Consider the following 25,317-nt stretch of genomic DNA (forward strand, 5'->3'; position numbering starts at 1 on the left):
AGAGGATCTTCTGAAGTCACTTCAATGGGATATGTATGTATTGAGTAGACAAAAAATAAATTATTCAGGCTGTGTTCATAACTAGAAGGAAATAATTATTTACCTTTCCTTCCGTCTCCCCCCCAGCCCCCACCCTTCTCAATAATTGAAGGACTTGATGAAGGTTATTTGTAGAATTCTGTATTTATCCACAGATGTTTATGTGCATGGGAAACTCTAAAAACCTCAAGATGATGAACAACAAATATAATTTTACACAGAACTGGGAGCACAACAGGGAAATACAGACTTGGGACTGAGAAGGAACACACAAGTGGGGACCAAATCAGCCAACACTCATTACCTTCTTTGATTTAGCAGCCAGATAACCTGCTAAAGTCCCAATAGGCAACCTGGTGAGGGCAGCTTTTTTCAAGTCTATTGTCCCCTTCCATTGCTTTAACATATTTCTCTCCTTGGAGCTCAGGTGCTTTACCACCACCATTTTCAAGATATTTCACTTGATCCTCTTCACTTAAATTACCTCAGAACTTCAGATCTTCTGTCAGCATCTTAAATAAGAGCCAGAAATAACATCTTTTACTGCTTTCTCCACATTCCCACAGTTAAATGTTCTCAGCACACTCCAAAATTTTGATTAGTCTTGTCCTGCTATATTTTTTATTAAAGCTCTTCCATGGCCTGCCTTTTAAATCCTTCTAATAGTTGCTCAAAGCAGATTCTGCTCTAATGCCTCCATTCAGTTTTGTGACCTCAAAAGGCAAAAGGATCTTTACTTCTATTTCCCAGAAGCATCCAGTAAACCAGGTACTCATCTCTTCTTCTCTGGAGAAAGTCTAAAATTCTTGGCATGTACTACAATCTCTCTCCTTCATTCCCCTGTCTCTCTTCCCTGGTAATTTATTCTGATGTAGCAGCCATAAAATCCATCCCCCTAGTTTCTACAATACCTGTTATAACTTATCTTCAGCTGTGGTCTAATGCTTTGGACATTTTTTTTCAATTGCCATACCACTAGCATTAGTATAGAGAGATCCCAAGTGCTCAGTTCACTGCCCTATTATTCTCAGTTCTGTTTCTGGGATGGCTTTTACAAGGCTCCCCATTCTACCCCCAACAGGTGTCAGGATACTCATTTAGCTGTGGACTCTTGCCAAAACCTTTTCAAATCTAGTTCTGTCTTCTGCCAATAAATGCTTTCTCCCTGCTTAACTAACTGGACATCACCTTCTATTTCTTCTTTCTCAGAGCACACAAATTTCATGATCAGCAGACACAGAGACTATCTGGTCCCTTTGCTCAGCCACACACTCCCCTCTGCTACTTACCTGTTCCTGCTTGACTTTACTTATGAGGACAGGAGCTGTGACTCTCCCAAGCCCCAAAATTGTTTCCCATTTGGGTAGGGTCACATCTGGCTGGGGCTCCTCTGCACTGACATAACAAAAAGCAGTCAGAGAAATGTGAGACACCTTAGTGCAATACAACAGAGAAACACTATCACAAGTCATCTTCCCATCATGTCTCCACCTTGAGTACTTCCTACTGCACAGAACAACAGGGCAAGCAGTCTGAAGACCATTTCTGTGCCCTTCTGAAGCCTGCTGCTGATCAACAACCTCTCTGACCACCAATGAGTTCTCATCTCTCAATATTGCAGACATTGCACTCATGTCATCTTCTGCCTTTTCTTCTAGAAAAAGTCTTTCACAGGCTCACATACAAAATTACAACTTGTCTTATCCACACCCTCTGCCTCAATGATTTCTAATTAACACCATATCAATAAAGAATCACACACCTTTACCTTCAAAGATACCAAGAACAAGGCCATGTGTTAAAAAGCCAAACAACAAAAGGCTCAAGCATACATTGGATCCCTTTCTGCTAAAGATGACCACTCCTTTTCTTCTGTCTCTCCCAGGTTACCCAAAGGGGATTGGAACAACTCACACTACACCTACTCACCAGATTTTGTTTGGTCTAAAAAACACATAGCACATACTATAGCAACTTCCCTGTTGCAACCCCCTAACCCAACCTGTTGGCCACCCTCACTTTTATGGTTGCCCCTGATCAGCAGTATATTGAAAAGAACTGCGCTGCTTGGGCTCAGAGCATTTGCAGGCCCTCAGCCTGGCCCTACATTCCCTCAGAAGAGCAGGCAGGTGATGGTCATCACCCTTCAAGTGGTCTCTCACATCTGTGCAAGAGTGGATTTGGGATGGATGTTGGGTCCCTTGTCCCCAGTGCAGCTCCTAGTGCCATGGTATCTCTCCTGCAGCTGTCTGATGCAGGCACAACTGGAAGGGATGTGGTGGGCATTATCTATTGGAATGGCCTCAACTTTGTCATTTTGGCTACTTTTCCTGTGTGTAGATGGATCCCTCACACTGCTTGATGCTCACCCCAGTGGTGGTTTCCAGGATGGGTGCCAGGCATGCACAGAAGGAGGGAGACAATATGAAGCCATGACAAAAAGACAGAATGATGTGAACCTCATAAGTTCAGTTTATTATATATGTTTTAATATTCCAGTAAAAGCTCCTTAACTTTCTGTACCCTTAAGGTAGACATAGATGTCTTCAAAATCTGTGTGATTTTTCAGCCTCTCCAAAACTGTCTTTTTCTGGCCCAAAATTTCACTATGCACCTAAAGGCCTTTTTAACAGTAATGTTTGAGTGTCAATCTGTAAGCAAAGTAATGGGTGATTTCTAACATTATCCACACTACATAAATGGGCAAGAAAATGTAGCAGGAGTACTGTGTTTGTGCTATGCTGTATTTTCAGTGAACAGCAGCCAAAGTTAAGATTGAGTTTGAATATTGTGTTTAGGAAAAGCAAAAAGCCATAGAAATGTCACTCACTTCAACCAGAACCAGGACTTTTTTCTGATTACCACTACTTTAGCAGTAAAAAAATTATTGTTGGAGGTTCTTCCTTGTTTCTCATACTCAATCCAAAGCTGTTGACATTAGTGGAAAGTTTCCAGCTTAGAATATTAATTGGGTTGCTCTTTTACAGGTATATTTTTATTGAGAAAAAACAGAAGGTAAAATACCTGTCAAGACAGTGAAATTATCTCAGTGGAAGTACATTGGGATAAATAGTTTTAATATAGTTCTTAATGAAGCCCCAAAAGGGCCCTCAATAATTCAAGTGAGTTCTTCCAAAGGGGCTTTTTTACTGGTCTAGGAAGGAGAGCAGAATGTAACACTCACTCCTGCACTTCATAATAAAACCCTCTTGAACCCCAAAATAGCAGAAGAGAACAGAGATATTGTCTGTCTTTAGACAGTGTAATGCTGGCGCCTTAAACAGCCACATGGATACTGTTAGCTGGCTAGAGACAGGTTCTGTGCTGAAGGACTCACAGTCCAAATAGGTAAGATAAAATGCAATAAAATAAAAGCAATCTTCTTATGCCTGTTTTATGGGTGGGAAACAGAGCTCTGAAGAAATTAAGTGCCTTGCTGCTCAAAGCCATACAGGAAATCAGTGTCAGGGGCAACAAATTCAAACCTTAGTGTCATGGTAGTTCCTTCCTCTTGATACCACTTTGACCATCAGGGCTGCTTTCAATTAAGCCTTTTACTGAGGACATCTCTTTCCAGCTATGCAATTTTTTTTATTGCATATCCCACATGGTGGACCTGTAGAATTACAAGTGTCTCCAGCCAGGTCCTTTACTGTGTTTTATGAACCTTAATGAGCCCCCCCACGGAAAGCCAAATACCTGCAGGGAGGGGGCAGGGAGCAGGAAAGCAGGAATAGGGAAGCAGGAATAGCAGCATTGAATGCGGCTTTTGGTGTGCGGTCCTGGCTCACCCCGTGGTGGGTAAACAATCCCATTTGCCACGATTAAGGACAGGCACAATTTTAGGAAATCCAAACACCCTGTTAGCCTACTGACCTCTAGATAACCTACTTCAGCAACAATGAAACTTACAGTGTGCCGGGGAGGCGGAGGGGCAGCGATGGGAAGATGCTTTGCTGCCATAGGAAGTGGGCCAAGGAAAACTCTGTCATCATTTTGATGTTCGTCTGATGAGTTTGTAAAAGGAGAAGAGTATCAGCTTTCTAAAAAACTATTTCCTGACAGAGATTTGAAGCGAATTTTTGTGCCCTAGCAGCACCAGCTAAGTGGTGCTGCCTCCACTTGCCTTGATCCTCTTACCTGACAACTCTGCTTTTCCACAGACCAAGGTGAAATGGAATCCAAAGAAAAAGTAGCTCCACACTGTACACAGCTTTTCAACCTGAAGGCACAGAGGGAGTGGGCAAATCAAGCTCTTCTGCCTTAGATTTATAGTCTCAGTGTGGATTTTGGTCATTCATACCAGAGGATACCAGAAATGCAAGTGCAGATGCAGAATTGAAAGTGAAGGGGAAACTAGGGTCAAAAGCAGGAATGGGGGTTGTTTGCATGGCCATTGACAGCAGCTCACATTCAGAAAGCAGCTGATTGTATAAATACCTTCAGTTCACCTTGCCTAGGTTTCTTTTTCCTGTGCACAGTCAGGTATTGGTCACACTGTCATCAAATCCTTTCTGTACAGGAAGGGCTGGGAAGGGGCGTTACACAGTGAGGATGCACTACCATTTGCATTTTTCACCTAGGAATGATGCCTGCTTGCTTCTTTTGAAGTGCTTTCTTGGCTAATTCAACTGTCCCCACCCTTTAGCTAGTCTACTGCTCAGAAATGTACATGGAAGTGGTTTGCTCAGTGACAATGCAGAGGACAGAAGGGATGTTTCTTTGTTTTCTCTAACCAGGGTCATTTTTAGCTGCTGGGAATGACTCTAGTGATTAAAAGGAGATTGCAAGAATCAGTTTAATATCTACCTTATATATCTAGTTTAACTTGTTTGTATTTCTAAAGCTTGGGCTTACTGTGGAAAAATTGAGGAGAAAGACCTTTCATCAGCTTTGTAGTGGAATACAAAGGGACCTAGAGCAGCACTGTTCGGTGGGCTCACCACAGCACTGGGTGAAGAGAAACACAGGCTACACAGAATAGTTTCATTGCAAGCCTGTCTCTATTCAATCTTTTGAAAAAATCATTTGACTCTTTCTCCTCCCAGTCCTTGCTTGTGACATACTGGAGGTTTGTTACACCCAGCACGTGGATAAATAAAATCACCGCGCGTGGTTCATGTAGGAATAGCAACAGCCTTGAGTACAGCACTGTAAGAGCAAGAGATTTTGTTCTTTATCACCTTGTTACATTGGTCCTGCAAGCCTAGCCATAAAAAACACCTTGTAACCATACCTAATATCCAATATGTCTGCAGCAAAACACATTTTTCATGCATCAAATCCGGGCACGACACAGAAAGAATGACTTGGAACGGGAAGAAAGACGGAACATTGAGCTCTAGGAAAACTCAAAGGAACATTTTATTGTAACATTTATAATAGAAGTTGGGGGGTTTAGTTTTGCCTCAAGGTGTAACTTGCTCATAAAAGTTCTGGAAAACCTGCTGTGTATAAGAACCTTGGCCTATGATGTCAGAATTCATTATGCACACAGGGGCTATTTACAGCCTTGTAAAGTTGTAGACAAGGAAATTGTTGCTGAAATATTGTTTCAAAAGTTTAAAGGTAATCATTCTACTGATGTATACACCTCAGCTATTGAGCAGATCTTTTAAACTGTTCCTGTAAACTGAAAAAATCATATGGCTTGGGTTGTAAACATCCACTATTGTTTCTTCATATGTGCCACATACAGAATTATATATATGTACAGGGGTAATTGTGAGATATTTATTTTTATGCAAAAGTTATCTGTTAAATTATAACTTAAGCATATGCATAAGGTGTTCAGAAATAAGACAAACTGAAAACAATTTTCACTGCCCTCTTTTCACTCCCCATTCAGACTTAAACAAAAAGGAAAAAAAAGAGGAAACAAATAAAGAAAAGAGGAACAGCAAAGAATTAAACACAGAAAGGAACAAAAACGTTTTAAGCTTTCTAAATCTAAAGGTATTTTATCAAAAAGAGACTGAAGCATTAATTGAAATATGTATTTCTTCACAGAACAACTGTGGATGCATGAAGCATCTAGGATCAAGCAGAATTTGATGCAAAAGCCCTGGTTAGTTTAATGTGTCAGGAGAGTCTGCAGGAACCACTTGAGAAAGCAGTGAGTCTGTGCTTGTAACAACCAGTACTGGCACTGCTGTGTTTAAAACTGAGGGAGAAAAACTGTTGACTGTAGAGTATGCTCTGTTTCATTTGATTGCTGCATGCTGTTTTATTCTTTGGCTCTAAGCATTTTAATTGCTGCTGTAGTGATTTTTCCATCACCCTGAACAGGCTTTGTGACCAGATGTTATTTGTCAATTGTCCCACAGTAGCTGGCAATATTATAATTGCAAAAATATAGAAAAATATGCTTAGCACTGGGGATTAATAGCCAATCCAAGCATTTTCCTACTGAATAATCTTTTTTCAAATATTCCTTCTTACAGCAGTCCAAATTATTTTCTAGCTCTGGATGAGGTAACTTCCCAAGCATTCCAGTTATATTTATTTTTTCTAATGCACTTGTCAGCTACTTCAAACCCCACCCCAACTCCTGACAGCAAGGCCAATTGAACACCCTCTCATGGTGGTTGCATGGGGGACCAGCTCACAGCCTCAGAAATGGACTGCACCCAATGGCAGGAGCCCAAAAATAACCCCACCACTTCCACTTTTTTTCAATGTGCCGGCATTGTTCCAGTCACACTGAGATATTACTGCTGATTAATTCTGCTGTACAAAAACATGCAAAATGGAGGAAAACTGTAAGCTTGCTTTTTTCCCCCCTGCTTTTACTCGTGTTCACAGTAAAATTTCTATTGGCTTCAATAAGCTCTGTATTCCAGACTAGCACTATCACAGTTTCATTAACTTATCTGAATTAGTCCTTGTTTATTGCAGTGGAAGTGAGTGGAAAATCAAGGCAAATGGGATAAGAAACAATCCTATTATCCTGTCCATCAAGATTGCTCTGGTTTTGGAACTGAAGTTTAGTTTTATCATTGGCTTTTTTAGTCACCTAAGATTTTACACCTTTTCTTGCTTTCCACAGCCATTTTGTTAAGTTCACTCTTGCACCAGTCTTTCAGTTCTCCTCCCTCCTTCTGCTGCTGGGCTTCCTTCTTTGCCAGATCTACCCAGGGGCAGCAGACAATTTGTCAGTGATTCGAGGTACTTATTGATCCACTCAGATGGCCACAGAAAACGAGTGTCTAGTTAACAATAGTCCTCCAGGTCTGAGAATTTCTCTGTGCCATCAAAACACGCAAGGCCCAAAAGGCAACAGTGTGCACAGAGAGGGGATCAAGGCACAAACCAGGCAAATTTCTATCACATCCCTCCAATCCTGTAAATCAAAGGCATCACCAAGTCACTTATATGGAGAATACTTATGCTGCCACATCTTATTCACCTGCATCAGAGATCACCAATGCATCCAGACAAGTGCAGTGATATCAGATTTACCTCATGCATAAATACCATTTGCAAAATAGGATGGCTAAGATTTCACCTCTGTGTTGGTCACTCTGACATTACTGAGTAGTTGTGTTGGGAATTGATTGAGCCACAGCTGAGGGGAACATCATGGAAAGAAAGATAATTGTACATGGATACATGAATTGTACATGGATAATTGTTCCTTTAACACACAGCCTGTCTGGACTGCACTTGCTGGTGAGTTTATGCAAATACTTTAGGTACATGCTATATGTATGCCTACGTAAAGATACAAAGGTAAAAGTTGTGTGTATGTGCAAACGTGTGTTTATACCAATGTATAAAAAAATCTTTTATGGTTTTCCATTTAGGAGCTCAGTAATTGATGACAATCCGGTTGCTCCCAACTCTCAGCTGGGAATGTGCCACTTTGCAGGGCTAGGTCCAGTCTCTGGGAAGAAATAAGTTTAAAATAAAATTATTGATGATTTGGAAAGACAGACAACCACTGAGATATGATCTGGATGTGCACAGATATCACTGCCAGTTATTTCTACATCCAGACATCCTGGTGAGATGAATGTGCCAGAGTCTTACAAGTGCTCAAATTATTAAGGAGAATTACATACCTTCATCCTCAGCACCAGATTCATTTTTCTGTGTGGAGCTCAGAGACTTGAACCTGCTGCCTTCTGTGAGGCAATTTCCCCTTGGATCCGCACTGCAGATTTCAAGAGCTGGAATAAGTTATGCTTTGGAGAATAAATTAGTTACTGGCAGGACAACTTTGGCAACAGATTCATCTCCCAATCAGTTGCTCTGCTAGCATTCTTCTAGCTGGGGAAAAAGGCCATGTCCTCTTCCTCTTGGGTCTGGTGTTTCTTGGAATGAGTTGGTAATAAGATTCAATTTGGAGAGTGAAAGATGTGATGTTTTCTGTTAAATAGATATGCTCCTGCTCTATTAAGGCCCATGGGATTTTTTTCCTTTTCTTTCTGTCTCTTATGAGAACAAAAAGAGTAGAAGGGTTAGTAGTAGAAGAGGGGGGGGAAGCCTAATTAAAATTAAGCAGGATTTGAATAGCTGAATTTGAATAAATACAGGACTTTCTAGCCTCAGTACCATGAGAAGCAGCAGAGCTGCCTTCCCTGGGGGGAATCTCTACCTCTCATCCTCTTCACGGCTGTTGTTCCACTTATTTCTTGGCTCTCTCTTAGATGTCTTCAAAGCCTCCAAGCCTGTTTGTCTGATCTGTTGAAGCAATCAGATGCATGGTTAGCCATAAGACACTTTAGCTAATGTCTTCTGAGGATGCAGGAAATTAAGCCTCTATCCCATGAAGATGTACACTGTTGTTCCAGTGCAGAGCCTCTGGAAAAGGGGGGAGAGGACATATTTCTGTTTTCATGTGCAGCCTGAATCAGGCACTCCACGCAATTTCTCTCACTGTGTATCTTGTGCAACAAGGGCATCTGTCAATTCCCACTGCACACCGTGGCTGCATTGTCCTGGGGCTGGACACACAACAAGGAGACACACAACAAGGACTCCTGAATACAGTGAGTATGGAACATATTTCCTTGGACATGGCATGGATCTCTGTGATGAAATCCAGAAATCTGTAAACTCCCAGAGCATTAATTTGCTCTCCTCACTTCTATCGTGCATGACACTGTATTTCTGGGGTGACAGCTGGAGATGGAGTCAGATTCTAACCACAGGAGCTATCCCTCCATCCTGAGGTCCTTCAACCAGGGTGGGAAGATGAAAGTATTTTCTTTTCATTTCTTTTCCTTTCATGAAGAAGACAAGGGAAAGGAAATAAAGAAAGGCTAAAGAAAAATTGTCCCTCAAATCCATTTTATCCTATTTTTATTTGCCTTTTTGTTTTTCTGAAGACTGAAGACAAGGAAGAGAAGGGAATTTAACTATATCTAGTGCTGGAAGAGATCCATTGCTTTGCATGTCACATCCAAAGCTGCATGTCACATGCAGCTTTAAAGGCTGTCTGGGTTTGCAGAAGGGGAATAGAAAAATGCCTTCACGACTGCATCACTTGGACATTTTTCTGCTTCTTCTCTGGTGCCATTCAAATGGCTTTTCACACCCAAGCAACCACAAGTGTTTCTTCCTTCCAAGGAAGGAAGAAGAAGCCAGAGTCGGTGCCAAGCTGCCTTTGAGAGACCTCGGGGATGAAGCAGCCTGTGCCCATGCACTGCCCGGGGTGCCTGGCATCCAGGTTCCCCCTTTGGCCACGGCAGAGGGAGCCCCGGGCTCCCTGCTCACCGCCCAGACCCAGGACAAGAGGTTTATTCAGGTCCACATAACCAGCACCGTCCCTCCCAACAAATCTCACCCTTCCTCTCCCTTTGGTCCAAACTATAAAAACTTCTCTCAAAGTTTTAATAAAGACGAACATATATATAATGTCTGTGTGATGTCAGCCTCGTGTTTAAAAGGCATAGCAGGTCTTTATAAGCAGAGGATATTGCTCTGCCCTGGGACAAATCCGAGGCGGCAGCTTTCGCTTCTGGAGTGATGAGGGATGTTCAAATCCAGCCTGGCTGAGAGGAGGAGCGGGACCCGGCTGGGGCCGCCCCTCTCCGCCTGTCAGCTTGGGAATTTATTTTCGTGGCAAGAAGCAGGCATGGCTGGCGTTATCGGTAGGGATGACATGAGAGCCAAACAAGGGGCCCTTTGAAATCGGAGGGGTCCCCCCTCTTTCTCTCCACGCAGTGACATAATCCATTTGGGTAGGGGGCGAAAAATATCGATATAGACGTATCTTTAAAACCGGGCTGTTCGGGAGCTGCTGTGGGAAGGCGCCCAGCGGGGCGAGGCTGGCAGCCTTGGGCTGGGGCAGCGGGGTCCCCGGGCTCCTGCCCCGGCAGGTGAGGGATGCCCGAGCCCCCATTCCCAGGATCCCAGCGCCACCCAGCGGAGCGGCCGGGCCGCCGCCTGGGTCCCCTCCCGGGGCAGACCGAGCATCCCGGTGGTCCCACGGTCCCTCCCTCCTCGCCCGGACACACCGCGCGGAGGAGATGGACAGCTTGCGAGGACATGGTTTTACAACCTCACATTGTATTCTCATATTTTTGCTCCTCTACTGCAGTGGAGGAGCTGGATCTGCCAAGCTGCAAAGCCTTAAAGAATTTGGGAAAGCAAGCAATAATGGTGTAAATGGTGTGGCAGTGAAAGTTAAAAAAAAAATAAAATAAAAAGGAAAAATAAATCATGAGGAGGGTTTTTTGGCCAGGACTCCATGATTCCGAAAGGTCAGTGGTATCATTTTGACGTTGATTATGTAGCTGTTCTGATCTCAAGTCGGCTCGCCTCCCCTCCCAGCGTGGTGTGCGAGGATTGTATTTGAAAGGGAGGAAGCAGATACCGAAAGTGATGGCTGATGAATTGTCTAAACCCTTCAGAGACATTTCGTGCGGGGGCTCGAAGGCAGCTCATCAATAAAAGCCTCCCGGATGGAGGAGGCAAAGCGAGAAAGGGTGATGGAAGTGGGGGGTACATGGACCCCAGAGACACAACTGCTCCCCCTTTCCTTTTGATCTGACGGGCAATCGTAGCAGACACGGGGCTTCGGACGTATCGGTGTAAAAAAGGTGTGTATGGAGGGGGAAAGGCGGGCAGATGCAGCCGGAAAACCCACAGCCCAAAAAAAAAAAAACAAAAAAAAACCCAAAAAAAAAAAAAAAACCAAACAAAAAAAAAACCAACAACAAAAAAAAAACAATAAAGCAGCAAAAACAAAATAACAAAAAAAAATTTAAAATTGGTTTTACGGTTTCCTGCTCCCGCACCTTGAACCGGCCCTGCTGAGGGTCACCGAGGCTGGAGGTAGCGGGACCGCGGCCGCAGCAGCCGTGCCCGGGCCTGGCAGGCTCGCTGCTGAGGTGCGATCTTGGATTATTACTTTTTTCCAAACTATGTTCGTAAATCATGTAATAATCCGGCACTCAGTAACTCTGCCCTACCTTTGAGTGGGTCGTTATGTTTTATGGGCTTTACTTAAAAATTAATGCAAACCTCTCACGAAAGGAGAGGGGGGTACGGAGGGGGAGGCGGCGAGGAGGGAAGGAGAGGGAAAGCGGCGAAAGCTGCTCCTGATTAGCGCCTTCCCCAGCTCGGGGCCGGGGCTGCGGGCACCGCCGCGGTGCGGGCGAGGGGCGCAGGGTCGCCGGCGGTGGCTGCGCGCATAGCTCCGAGCCCTTCTTCCCCCGAAATTAAAACCCCTTCACACACCCTGCGATGCTGCCGACACGCCAGCAGCCCCCGAGGGCTCCCCTCTCGCTGCCCACCCTCCGGGGGCGTCCCGCGGAGCTTTCCACGCGGGTTTCTGCGGGAAGAGGATGCTGTCCGGCCGGGAGCGGCGGCGGCCGGAGGGCTCGGGGTGAGGGAGGAGTTCCTGGGGCGGGAGAAAAGCGCAGCCCTCCGCCAGAGCCGGGGGCACCGCTGGCTCCCTCATCCCACTGAAACTATTTGTCTGCTGCAAATGGTATGGAAAGTAATTAAGGTCGGCGCATGTATGAAAATTATTGACAATGTGTAAAGTTAGAAATCTCATTTGATCGGAATGTAAACTTGGGCGGGGGAGAAACCAGTCAAAAAGGTGCCGTGTGTTCAGATCTCGGGCCAAAGCGTGTTTGCCCTTATTCGCGGCTGTCAACGGGGTATGCAGAGCAGCATCGGGAGACGGGGGGGCTCTTCCTACAGCCTTGCAGAGACACGATGAATCCCTGCGAGGGCTGCCGCTCACATTTTTTGCTCTGGCGCTGCTGGCTGGCACTTGCGCGACCTTTACCACCGAGAAGCCTTTAGGTTGTGAACGGGTGGAGGGCATCGCGTCCCACCCGCATCTTTTGCAGCCTTCCCTCGCAGTTCTGCCCGAGCCCCCAGCCTGACTCCTTCCCGGGAGCGCGGTGGAGCCTCCACCTGCCCGGAGCCTCTGCTCTGCTGCGCCGGCACCTCGCCTCTCCTGTGATCTCGAAACATCCCGCTTCTTATTTTACCCCGCGCCTGTCACGTTTTATTTACACCGACAGAGGATGCTCGGAGACAAAAGAGTATTTTTTTTTTTCTACGTCAAAGATGTTTTATATTTTTGGAAGGGTTGTGTTTCCTTTTAGAGAGGTGACCTATATCCTGACCGCTGTAGGGGGTTTATTTTGATGCTCCGGGAAGTTCAGTTGGAGCTGTGCAGAGATGGGAGGGGACAAAATCTTTAACATTGTCATCTGGTATAGGAAACTCAAAGTCTACGCACAAAAACACCCGGCTGGAAGTACTCGGGGGCTGACACAAAACCAGCGCTGTTGCTACAAGAGGAGCGGGTCTCTGGGCAGGTTTATTGGCTGCGGTGTCCGCGCAGCTCCGGCCGGTGGTTGAAACACCCGCGTTATTTGCAGGGCAGCCAGGTCCCCTCCATGTGTCAGAGCCCCGCATCTGGGGACCCCCCTTTATCCCGTGTCCCACCATCCCGAACCGCGGGACAGCACAGAAGGGCGTGCGGGACAGGGTGCCCGTGGGGCCCGGCACAGCGCCAGCGGGTCGCTGGCACAGCCCCGCAGCCCGGTGGGATTCGGCGAGGCTGAGCCCTGGGTTTCGGGAGCTCAGACGGAGCTCAGCGGGCACCTCAGGCTCGCAGGATGTCTGAGTGCCACGGCTCCCGGGCAGCGAGGAGGCTGCGGTGGGATGCGGGGGATGCGGGCAGTCTTGGAGGGGGAGAGCTGGGGGGTTAAATGCGACAAAATCTTAGGCTTAGGTGTCCCCCGGAAAGTCTAAACTCTGAGAAACTCTTTTCCAGCCCTCTGAAGAGACCAAATGCCTGTGACAGCAGGACCTGTCCGGAGGCGGAGGATGGGACGGGCGGCGGGGGGCGGATATTTCTCGTCCCCGGTGTTCAATGCTCGCACTTCCCCTCGGCGGGGTCCTCCGGAGGCCCGCGGAGCCCCGGTTCCCTGCGGGACGCCCCCAGGAGCCGGGTCCTGCGGGTCCAGCGTGGGAGAGTCGAGTAGAGGCTCTTCTCCCACCTGCTGAGGCCGATTTTCCCCTGGAACACACTTCCCTAAAGGCAACTAGATTCTGCCCTTCGGCTGGCTCCTCGCCCAAACCTTGTTTCCCCCCTGGTCTTTCTCTCCGTCCTCTGAGGACTGGGAGGCTGAACAGTCCTCGAACAAAGCTGCCCCGGCCCTGAGGGCTGTGGAGCAGGGAGGAAAGGCAAAGGTGCGGCCCTACGATTTTGCGATCACCACACTCGTGTAGGTGTCCTGCGCCTGGCTTAGCTTTCTGACACATTCAGACACTGGTGAAAAATGTCTTAAGGTATCTTCACGGAAAGCCAGCCAAACCCACGTGGTGATCCCCAGGTGATCCCCTGTAAAATGCTACGAGAGGTGCCCGCTCTGTGCAAGGAGAGTGTCTGGGGATGCTCTTGGAGTCAGGCTTATTTTTGGGGTTTTTTCCCAACACGGGAAAAAGCAATGCATTAGAGTTGAATGTCCTTGTCTGCCCTTGAGATGCGAGACGTCTCAACCCCTCGGATTGCCGTGATCATCTCCCCTTTTCCTCTGCTTCGGAAAGGAGGGAGAGACCGACACTTCAACAGGAGCTGGGAAGAAAGGTCCTGATGGCGGCCTTCAGGGAGACTTCTATAAAAAGGGTCACGCCTGCTGCCCATTGCGTATGCTAAGAAAAAAAAAAAAAAAAAAAAGGAAGGGGGGGCGTTAGAAAAAAAGCGGAAAAACCTCTCTAAACAAACATCGGGATCGCACGGCTACTGCCAGAGGTCCCGAGAAGTCAAGAGGTCCCGGGAGCAGCACAAAGGACGGGACAAGACCGCTGGGAGTCCCTTCCCATGCTGGCCCTTTTGCTCCCTGCGCCGCGGTGGGATTGCCCCCCTCCACACCCTCCAGGTGGTCCCCCCGGGCTCCCGGAGCCGGGAATTGGGCGCTGCACTGCGGCAGCAAGGCTGCTTCCATCTCGTTAAAATGCCCGCATGCCCCTCATGCGGAAAGGGATCTCTGTCAGCCGCTGCAGATCGAGATCTAAATCCAGGCACCCTGAAACTGACAGTTGGAGGAAAATCCTCCAGGGCTTAAGGAAACGCACTTTTACAATACTGGAGGGATTTGTTTAAGTTTCAGTCTCGGCTTTAATTGAAAAAACGCTTCTCATCTGCAGAACCTCAGAGGAGAGGAAAGAGCCTGAAGCACACAGTTAAAAAAGGGAGGAAAAGACAGAAAAAGAACAAAAAGAGGCGGAGGGGGGGGGGGAGGAAAGAACTCCAACATAACCGTAAACATTTATCTTTCATATTTGTCTTCCATTTTCTTAACTGGTTTAGTCTAACTTATTTCATTTAGCTCACGAAGCAGAAGGGACTCTGTTATGAACGTGAAACTGAAACCGCAATAATGAAGAGATTTCCTAGAATAAAAACTATGATTATACAACAACATCTGAGTAACCAAATCTGCCAAAAAGTTTAATTTCCGTATACTTTGGTAAAACAAACCAGTTGTGCTCCTAAACTAGGATCAGCTCAGAAATGGATACACCAACCAAAATAAACATCTCCACAAAACAGCAAATGCACTTCTGTTTAATCATAGGCAATTTAAATCATCTTTTAAAGTATCGGGATCATGTCTTGGAGACTTTTTAATGCTGTGCTTCAAACAAGTATCTGCTGCGAGGAAGAGGAGGTTGCTGACAGGTAGAGGATTGAATGTGTTAGCCCCGATATCAGAGCCGTGTCAAGTCAGGATGGAAGCAGCGTTCGGCAGTGCCACCGGGCTGCCTCTCCTGGCTTTGCTCTGCTGCCTGTCCCATCTCTCACCGCCGAGACACCAGTGACACCCCGGTACGTCGTGACACCTTGTGCTGCGTGTAAAAGATTTTTCTCGCTCGACTAAAAGTAATGCTCCAAACGAACAGTCTGAATCGGGGGCAGGTTAGAGTGATTTACAGGCGATGATCCTCCCCCCTGCCTTTAATTCCTTTGGTCTCCTGAAGATTGCAGAGATTACTTCAACGCGTCATCCGAAGATGACATTTAGACAGAAATCCCGCCGAGGAAGGTGGAAAAGCACCCTCGCTCACCGAACATCTTTCCTAGAGCAAGGAAAGATGTTTTTATATAAAACCACAGATATTAAAAAAAAAAAAGGGGAAAAAAAGGCAAAATAGGTCGTTACAACGAGATCAGGAATCTCACATCGGCCTCCCTGTCTTTCTAGGGAACAACAGGAAAAAAAAAAGATAAGAAGACAGATGGGCTGATAGAATTTTTCTTTTTTTTGTAATTATGGGAACAATTTAAATCGATGCCTTAGGAAAGGTAAACATGGGTCTATGGACCGACCTATTATTTTTTCTATTAAAATGTGTCATAAACATAGCAGGGCTTGGTAGTGTTTTTCTTAGCTTATCCTCAGATACAATCAAGCCATTTTCGGACACATTCCCATGTATGTAGCAGTGGTGATCTGGAGGAAGCTGTCGACGCCTGTTCAGTTAATTTAGGTTTTCTTTGTCTAATTACTGTGGAGCTTAGGGAAAAGGAGCTGGGCTCAGGGCAGTAAACTGACACTTGGGCTCTGTGTGTGGTATCCAGGCAGAGTTTGATGGAAAAAGCCTGCTTCCACTCAACTGCAGGTCACTGTCTGGGACCAGCCCCACCCCCTCCCTGCCCGTACCCACCAGCGAGCTCTCAGCACGGAGCTGCACTGGAGACAGACGGACACACAGACACACACAGAGAACTGCAGGCACGCCGCTGACACGGCGTCCCGCTCTGCCCGCGTCCTTCCCACCCCCGTCCCTTCGCCCCAGCATCCCTGTCTGCTCTGCCTTTCTCCCCGCCGCAGTCCTCCTCGCGTCTCCAGTTTGATTCTGGAGCCTCCTCCATCATTCGTGAGCAGGCCTGTGCCCTCCGCCGGCCCCCCCCTGCCTGTCCCGTTTCCCCGAGCGAAGGGCGCTCGCCAGCAAGCGTGACCCCCGCTTTGCACGGGTGGAACATCCCGGGGCGTGTAGGGAGGGCGCATCCCTGCTCCTCGGACTCTGCCACGGCTGCTCGAGAAAATGAATGACATTTTATAGGGCCATGGGAGGTGGCAAGGGGTAGCTAAAAGTCTTACAAAGCAAATGCCTTGCAGGCTTGAGGAGCGGTGGGCCATCCCTCACACGCGTGTCCCGCACCAGCGCCCGTGTGTCACGGGGCGCACCCGCGGAACTCGGGGTGCTCGCCTCGCCCCGGGGCCGTGTCGGGAGCAGAGGGCAAAGCGGTGCCCGTGGGGCCCCTGAGGGAGCCCCGGGAAGGCGGAAAGCGGGACCGGCGCTAGTCCGGTAGCGGGAGCGAGTCGGGATGGTGCCGCAGCGGCAGCGGCAGCAGCCGCAGCAGCAGCGGCTCTTGCCCAGATGACGGGTGGACAGAGGCCAGCTGGAAAAGGGGTGGTCTCTTTCTTCCCCCTCTCGCTCCCCCTCTCCCTCTATCTCTGCTGATTTCTCGACCGGATTTAGGGGGGTCTGCGGGGAAAGGGAAAAAAAATAATAGCGAGATTGAAGGAACTGATAGGCGATCGCGCTGTGTCTTTGACGAAGAAAAAAAAAAGGATATATGAAAGAGTAACAGTGCGGAAGAGATTGCGGGGCGGGGGGCAGGCTTTTGCGCTTCCTCTCCTTGCCGGATTAGGCAGCGGGATGGTCCCCAGGTGGGGGGCAGAGGAGGAAGCGGAGCGGCGCTGAGCTGAGCTGCGCGGAGCAGGGAGGGAGGGGGGCGGACCAGGGCCGGGGCCGGGGCCGGGGCCGGGGCTGGGCCGGTCCATCCCGCCTAGTGCCTGGCTCCGGCGGAAAGCAGAGGAGCCATTGCGCAAGGGACCGCGGGGAGAGATGCGCAGGGCGCTGCCGCCGCCCCACCGCCGCCCGCCGCACTGAGGAGGTGCCCGCAGGACAGCGGCTCCCACCGCCCCCCCCGCTCTCCCCCTTCAGGGCACCCCCGCCCCGGTACCCACCCCGCCCGGCTCCCCCCCTTCCCCCGCAGCCTCACCCCACCCTGCCCCATTCCCCTCCCTCCGCCAGATGACCACCGAGAGCGGGCAGCAGCGGCTGGAGCCCCCCGTCCCTCTCCGCTCCTGCAGCCCGGCTCCCGGAGCTCTCCAGATGAGCCGGCCGCCCTCCTCCGCCCTGGAGACCTCCACCTCCTCTTCCTCCACCTCCACCTCCTCCTCCTCCTCCTCGGCGGCGGCGGCGTCCTCCAAGAGCAAGAAGGCCAGCTCGGGGCTGCGGCGGCCCGAGAAGCCCCCCTACTCCTACATCGCCCTCATCGTCATGGCCATCCAGAGCTCGCCCTCCAAGCGCCTGACCCTCAGCGAGATCTACCAGTTCCTGCAGGCCCGCTTCCCCTTCTTTCGCGGCTCCTACCAGGGCTGGAAGAACTCCGTGCGCCACAACCTCTCCCTCAACGAGTGCTTCATCAAGCTGCCCAAGGGCCTGGGCCGCCCGGGCAAGGGCCACTACTGGACCATCGACCCGGCCAGCGAGTTCATGTTCGAGGAGGGCTCCTTCCGACGGCGGCCCCGCGGCTTCAGAAGGAAATGCCAGGCGCTGAAGCCGATGTACCGCATGATGAACGGGCTGGGCTTCGGCGCCTCCATCATCCCGCAGGGCTTCGACTTCCAGGCGCCCCCCGCCTCCCTCGCCTGCCACTCCAACGGCTACAACCTGGACATGATGCCCAACGCCATGGCCGGCGGCTACGAGGGACTCAGCGGCGGCCACCACGTCCCGCACATGTCTCCCAACCCCGGCTCGACCTACATGGCCAGCTGCCCGGTGACTGCCAACGGGGACTACGGCCCCGACAGCAGCAGCAGCCCCGTGCCCTCCTCGCCGGCCATGGCCAGCGCCATCGAGTGCCACTCGCCTTACACGAGCCCTTCGGCTCACTGGACAGCCTCGGGGGCCTCGCCCTACATAAAGCAGCAGGGCCTCCCCGCCGCCAACGCCGCCTCCTCCGGCATCCACTCCAGCGTGCCCTCCTACTCCCTGGAGCAGGGATATCTGCACCAGAGCCCCCGCGACGACCTCTCAGGTAGGGGCGGCGGGGGCGGCGGGGACCGCGGCCACAAAGGCTTCTCTCGGGGGAGCCCCGGACCGCCACGGTGTCGGAGAAAAGAGGCGTATTGTCTGCGAGAGGGGAAAAATACGCGTGGGTTGGAGCTGCTCTGTTTCGGGATAGGGGGGCTGTTTGAGGGGGGCGGCAGTGGGCACGGCGGCGAGCATCCCTCCCGCTTGCCCGGCGCCGAGAAGAAGCGCTCCGAGGAAAGCCTGGCTTCGTCCCGGCTTCGTCCCGGTTGTCGCGTCCCCCTCCCGGTGCCGGCGAGGAGGCAGCGGGGCTGCCCCTCCGCTCCTTGCTGAGGCTTTGCTTGGCGGGGAGCGCCGCCGGGCATCGCCGCCGCCTCGGTAAACCGCGCTCCGCGGAGACGCGCCGCGGCAGTAATCAAATAAAGGCGTCAAATATTATCCTCCAAACCCTACCGGGAAAAAAAAAAAAAAAAAGAGAGAGAGAAAGAATTAAAAAGAAAATAAAAAACCCTCCAACACCAAACCACCCGCTTATCTTTGCTAGAAAGATTAAAGCGGATCTAGTACAACTCTGCAACCGGAGGGAAAGAGTTTTCTGGTCGCTGTCTCCCACCCCCTCACCCCCTCCCCGGCCGGTGATTACAGACAATGTCTGCTCAGAAAAATCCGAGCGCAAAAATGGGTAAAAGATGTTGGGCTCTTACGGGGAATTTTTCCAAATAGCCCTTTTAAACGTGGGTCCCAGAGGTTAAGCAAACAAAGACAGTCTGGGCTGGACCACACCGAAGAGGATTTTAGCCTGACTTAACCCCTATGAGAGCGGGGTCTTGTTCAATTTTATGGGAATTTCAACAAGTAACAAATACAGGCGACCCTCAGCCCTGGGTCCCCTCCCGCCCCCTCGCTGGGCTCCTGTCAATCATTCTCGTGTCCCCTGAGCGCCGCAGCCTGCCCTGGCCGCCCCTCAGCCCGCTGTGCCGCGGGGAGAGCAGCGCGGTGAGAGTCCTCTCGCCGCCACCGCACAAGGGACGGGGGCTGTCAGGGCACAGACAACGAGCGGTTGCAAACTTTCCCCCCTTAACAACAAAAGAGGCGAACCTCTAAAGAGCCCTGATGCGCCTTCTGGGCAGAGGCGGCCCCGGAGCGGGTCGCGTCTCTCCGGCTTTTCCGCGCAGGGAGAAAGCGGACGGGATGCGTCCCCAGCCGGGCTCCCCTGTGCCCACAGGGCTCTGCTGCTCAGGCTCAAACCAACTTTTCGGAGCCATAGGGAATCCTTCCACGTGATTTTTGGAGCCGGGGCGAGAGGCCGGCGGGTTCACAGGGGCATCCCCGCCGGACTACGTACCTTCTCCGTTAAGAATTTCTGCTTTGGTTTGTTGTTTTTGCTTGGATTTTTGTTTTCTTTTCTTTTTCTTTCTTTGGATCTTTCCCCCCTCTGTTTGTTTTACTATTTGCGGCCGCACAGTTCGCCACGCAGGGCCCATGGGGCCACGCGTGGTGCAGGAGTGGGGCTGGCCCGGGCAGAGGGGCTGGGAGGCAGCTGCCCCCTCCTCCTGCCAGACACCTGAGGTAAGAAAGCTGATTCCTGGAAGAGAATTTTTCATTTTCATCCAGAAACAGCCCGAGAATACCTCTACAAAACAAAAAGCAGAGGGAGAGGCAGCGAGGGTTCTGGTCTTCCCTGAGTTCCACTGCGGTTTCCGAGGCCGGGCGGTTTAAATCCGAATTGTTTCTGTTCAAGGACGGATACAGACTCATACGAACCGCTGGACTCTGTCTTAATGTCGACCACCAGCGTCCGTTTCCAGCAGCTCAGATTTAATGCAATTACTTTGCAAAACGGTGTTTCTCCGCTTATTTTCTACAACTTCAGTATCTGGGCCCAAGGCTTTAGTGCAAATCATACGCAGTCCTTGATTAACTGGACAAAAAAATCAAACAAAATTATTTATTTCATTTTATTTTTTAATTTTGTTTTTAGTAGATCCAGTCCTCATTTGTACACGATAAGTAAAATCTCTGTAGCACAAATATTTCAGAAGAGTGAAAGGAGATGGGAAAAAGGATCCGAGCTCTTTTATTTGTACTTAAAGTCAGCAGTAATCTTTCTCCTGCTGTCCCCGCGAAAGCAGTAGCAAGTGAAATTCGCCTTTCCCTTTCTCTTAGTGAAATGCAAAGCAAATTCAGTGGCTAATCGCTGTTGGTCGGTCAATAATTCTCTACCCATGACAGCGTCAGGGAGGACTTAAAACCGTGAATTTATATCAGACTCAAGAATAAGAGAGGTAAAAATTGGAAACAGGAGGCTTGGTTCTGCTAAAAGGATTTTGAAGCTGGGGGGCGGGGGGAGCCGGATTTTTTTCGCAGACTATTAAATCCTGCTAAATGATTGAATCAGGATTGTAATAAAGTGCCCCAGTTTATGGTGAGCATACCAGCAGGGTTATTAGAAAGCCGAGGAAATCCAGCGAAATAATCACTTTTATAAAGTGAGCTCTGCGGGGTGAAGGAGGGGACAGCGCCGGAGGAGAGCGGGCTGTGCGCGCCGCCGGCCGGCGCTGCCAAAGGGTTCGGCTCCGCCGTCCCGAGGAAAACCGGGGACCTTTCCCTCCTGTTTCTTTTTCTTTCCTTTTTTTTTTTTTTTCTTTTTTTCCCTTACACACTCACTCTCCTGCTCTTTCTTTTGCTGTTTTTTTTTTCTCCTCGCCTTTTTTTTTTTTTTTTTCCCCCTTGACCCTCGGTCACATTTGACAGGATCCCGCTAGCCGAGTTTGACATCCACACGCCAAACCCTCTCTGGCTCTGCCCTGCGGGCCTTGCTCGGGCAGTGCTCCCCTCCCCTCCGGATCCAGCAGGAATCCTGCCAGACCAGGGATCCCAGCACCGTCCTAAGGCTCGGGGTTGGGGCTGGGGTGGCGTCTCCCATGCGGTCCCCGAAAGGCTGCCTTGGGCTGTGGGAAATCACAATGGGAATTTGCGAGGTCATTTGCATGTCGGTGCCACGGATGTACTCGTCTTGTTGTTGTTGATGAACCGTAGGGTGTATCTTGTGTTTATGAAAGCGCACACGCGAAAAGGCGTGAACGCTCTTACACACACATACACATAAATAAATACATACTGTATCAACACACAAACGGATCCTGACTGGAATTCAACCTGCAGCCGCTCAAGTCAGAAGCAAAATCTTCCCAGGAACGGCGTAGGGAGCGGGAAGAGCGAGGAAAGGTGGGAATCGGGTTCAAATGGCTGTGGTGAGCGCAGGAAAACACGCAAGGGGCATCGCCTTCTCTTTCCCTCTCACACACACGCACAAAACACACTCTCCCTTATCCACCCCCACGCGGGGGCTGCGCTACCCCTCCGCGCTGATGAGTACCGAGGCAGAGGGCAGACAGAAGCAGCGCGTGTGTGCCCCCGCAGGAGGGATGCCCGCGAGGCCGGGATGCGGCCGGGCACGTGTGCGTGGGCATCCCCCTCCGCATGCCTTCCTCTCCTCAGCCTGCGTGCCGCACGGCCGTGCGGTCTGGAACGGGCTCGGGGCTCCTACGGGCACGGCCGCAGCTCCAAGCCGACCTGCAGGCGATGGGGGCTCCGCGGAATGCCCTTCTCCTCCTCGCTGGGGCAATGGAACCCCCGGGCTCTCTGCCCCGCAGCACGTCAGGCGCTGCCTCTGGGGGAGCGTCCGAGTCCTCCGCCAGGAAAGGCAAAGACGAGTTACCAAACCTTGGTGACTCCTGGGCGTGAGGGAGCGGTGTGCCAGCTCTGTGCAGGCAGCCTCTTCTCCCTGGGGTGAGGGAGGAAGGACTGCTCCACCCGGGCAAAGCTCTCCGACTTCTGAGCAGCTCTTGTTATTTCCTTCTCTTGCAGTGGGACTGCCTCGCTACCAGCATCATCCCTCCCCGGTGTGTGACAGGAAAGATTTTGTCCTCAATTTTAATGGCATTTCTTCGTTTCACCCGTCCGCTAGTGGATCTTACTACCACCACCACCACCACCAAAGCGTCTGCCAAGACATCAAGCCCTGCGTGATGTGAAGGCCGCGCCCCAACAGAGACAATCAGGTGTCACCGAACAGAGCCGAGGTGTAGACGGAGCCACGCAGATTAAATATAATGTGCACTCTGGTAGCATTGGTAGTACACGAGTCACTTAGCGAATTTGCCTAAGGAAGCAGTGTTTTCCGTCCCACTCCACCCCCCGAAGGACCCGTACAGCCGGTATAGTGCTCCAAAGGTCTTACTAAAAGAAAAATGCCTTGTGTGATGTTTTGGCTTAGGGGGGACCTAAGTGTCCTTATGCCAAGTCTGACCACCTTAATCACAAATCGCCTTTCTGCCATCTCCCAAAGAACCGAGCTTTGGGAAAGGGAACAATTCGACATGTTTTTATACGAGAAAGTGTCTTTGCATAAGAAAAGTAAATGTCTCCGCACCTGCGAGGACTCCCCCTTCTGTTACTGCGTTAGCGGCAAATGTACTTTTTTATTGTGTTCTCTCCCCGAGCCCCACCAAGGACACTTTGTATGGACTTCAGCACCGACCAATTGATATTATTAAATCAGTATTGTTTAGCCCTTTCGTGTATAGACTGTAAGAAAAGTTCAATTTTTTTCCAGTATTGCAGCAATACAACGTTTTGTTTTTTATTTTTACAAAAGCTGTTTTCTACCACAATATTTTTTAAAAAAATATTTTAAATAAATCTCGTGTATACTCACACACTATTGCTTTTAAAGGAGAATATATTTGCACTTATGTATACTTTTTACAGTTTGCCAAAATATTTTGATGTAAAAATTTTTTTTCCAATAAAATGTATATAACGACTATCACTAGACAGGCGTTTCTTTTCCCTTGGCTCCTTCTGAGAAAAATCTTCCACTCCGGCATCCGAGGAGAGTTGAGGATGTAACCCCAAATCCTCCAGTCACTGCAGGCGGAGGAGGAGAGCGAGGCCAGTGCCACACTCTCCGGGCCTCACTTCCCGCCGTCACCCACTTCCCACCCTGCTTTCCACAGCTGCTGGATAGGCTTTGGAATAACCGAGGCAGAGGACACAAAAGCAGGAGGGTCGGGAGTGCATGATCCTCTTTTGGAGGGCGCCTCCAGGTCTGAAACGCCCACCCCGCTCTTTGGGGATGCGTCTGGGTGTCCCCGTGTCCCCTTTCCTCATAGCGCCCTCGAAGTCCCTTTGTGCCCGAGGGGACTTTTGCAGCAGCCGCTGTGCGATGCGGGCTTGGACCCGGGAGGGCAGGTCACGCGTGGGGGCGGCGATAAAACCGTGGCTTGATAAGGTCTGGGGCAAGCACCCACCAAGGTGAAGGCAGGGAACCGGGCCAGAGGGGAGAAAAATAGAAAATAAAAGTACAAAAGAAAACAAAAAGAGGCCTCTCAAGCACCCCGGGCGAGGCGATCCCTGTCCCCACGGTGCCCCGTGGATGGCGAGCGGCCAAGAGTCGGAGCCGGGCGCCAGGAGCTGCTCGTCTGGGCATCCTGCAGAGCCCGGGGCCGCGCCAGCCCCACGGCCGGGGGATGCGCTCCGAACCCACCCCGGGCCCACCGCGGGGACCGGCCCGGGGACAGCTGGGCACGGCCACCACCCCCCGTGGGACGGGGACACAGAATGGGCCCCGCACCGCAACGCGCACCGACCCCCGACTCTGCCCAGCACCGAGCCCGAGCGCTGAAACAGGGCAGAGAGTTTCAGCAAAATGCTCTGTGCATGTGTGCACACATATAAGTGTAGATATATATATTTACACACACACACACACACACACACACATATATGCATGCACGCACACCCCCCCCAGCCATATATATATATATGTATGTATATAAAAATTATATCTATGTAATTATACATAGACATAAAACTCTCCATCTTTAAAATACATATTTATGCTCAGACATGCCCTTTTCTTCCCTGAGCTTCTCAGGGCCTGTGATAAATTATAAAGTCAGTTTCAGCGTTTGCTCCGACCACAGTGCTGTGTTTACATTCTTTCCGAGGCAAGCCTGCATGGTCGTAATTTATATCCTAAACACTTGAACGTAACTTGTTTACACAGGAATGACAGGACCTCAAAGAGAAAAAAACTGCCTTTCCCTGCCGGCGGCCGGCGCGGGGCTCCAGTGCCCTCCAGCGGCCCCGGCCCGCACCGCGCCCGGCTCCCGCAGCCCCGCAGCTCCGCACGATGCCGCCGCAGAGAATGCTTTTTAATTATTATTATTTTTTCCCTCACCTTCTGAGTGCTGTTATATAGCAGAAGATGTGAGTAACGTTCCCAGCGGCCGGTCTCCTAAGAGAGGGGAAAGATTTGCTAGGGCATCTTTCGGTTTTGGACTTCTGTGTTCTTCCTTGGTAATTTAAGACTATTAAGGTTCCCTTTTCCCCGTTTAAGCCTCTCAAACAAAGGACGTTTCAGAAGCTGTACTCTTTAGACATCAGTATGTTTCTGGGTGCTGGCAGTAAAACGAGCTCAAACTCCTTCTTCTGAATTTAAGGGTGACTAAAATGACAGGGAAGAAAAAAGTGGACAGATTTTTAAGTTAATTTGATCTGATTTTGTTTTGATATTTGATTTTATTGCAGTACCTTCTACCCTAGGAATTCAACCCTTGTTTAGTCTAAAGAACTCCAGTGGCTGCAGAGCCAGCGAGAGTCATGACCAAGAGCTATGCCCCTGTGAGGACAAGGTATTTACATTTTAGCCATACAGTTAAAAATTCCCTGCATCTTTTAACA

The 25,317-nt window shown here is 50.0% G+C and overlaps 1 protein-coding gene and 1 long non-coding RNA gene across 3 annotated transcripts; one reads left to right on the top strand and one right to left on the bottom strand.

The window, feature by feature from the left end:
* Positions 1 to 268: 268 nt before the first annotated feature.
* LOC135443205 (uncharacterized) lies at positions 269 to 2,075 on the bottom strand. Of its 2 annotated transcripts, none has more exons than XR_010438880.1 (3): positions 1,969 to 2,075; positions 1,329 to 1,429; positions 269 to 551 (listed from the first exon to the last, which is right to left on the bottom strand). It is a non-coding gene; the product is annotated as an uncharacterized LOC135443205 (long non-coding RNA). The 2 variants fall into 2 exon arrangements; XR_010438881.1 differs by having other exon boundaries at positions 1,329 to 1,434; positions 1,969 to 2,018.
* A 15,472-nt stretch (positions 2,076 to 17,547) lies between these two features.
* On the top strand, positions 17,548 to 23,370 carry FOXF2 (forkhead box F2). Its single transcript, XM_064703431.1, has 2 exons — positions 17,548 to 18,574; positions 22,438 to 23,370. The coding sequence occupies exons 1-2, from the start codon at positions 17,563 to 17,565 to the stop codon at positions 22,602 to 22,604; spliced, it is 1,179 nt and encodes a 392-aa protein (XP_064559501.1). The 5' UTR covers positions 17,548 to 17,562; the 3' UTR covers positions 22,605 to 23,370.
* The last annotated feature ends 1,947 nt before the right edge of the window (positions 23,371 to 25,317 follow it).

The sequence above is a fragment of the Zonotrichia leucophrys genome, chromosome 2, assembly GCF_028769735.1.
Source record: "Zonotrichia leucophrys gambelii isolate GWCS_2022_RI chromosome 2, RI_Zleu_2.0, whole genome shotgun sequence".
NCBI classification, from domain to species: Eukaryota; Metazoa; Chordata; class Aves; order Passeriformes; family Passerellidae; genus Zonotrichia; species Zonotrichia leucophrys.

Coding starts and splice junctions, on each gene's coding strand:
- FOXF2 (XM_064703431.1), top strand. CDS start 17,563: ATGACCACCGAGAGCGGGCAGCAGCGGCTGGAGCCCCCCGTCCCTCTC. Junction 18,575..22,437: donor CCCCCGCGACGACCTCTCAG/GTAGGGGCGGCG, acceptor CTTCTCTTGCAG/TGGGACTGCCTCGCTACCAG.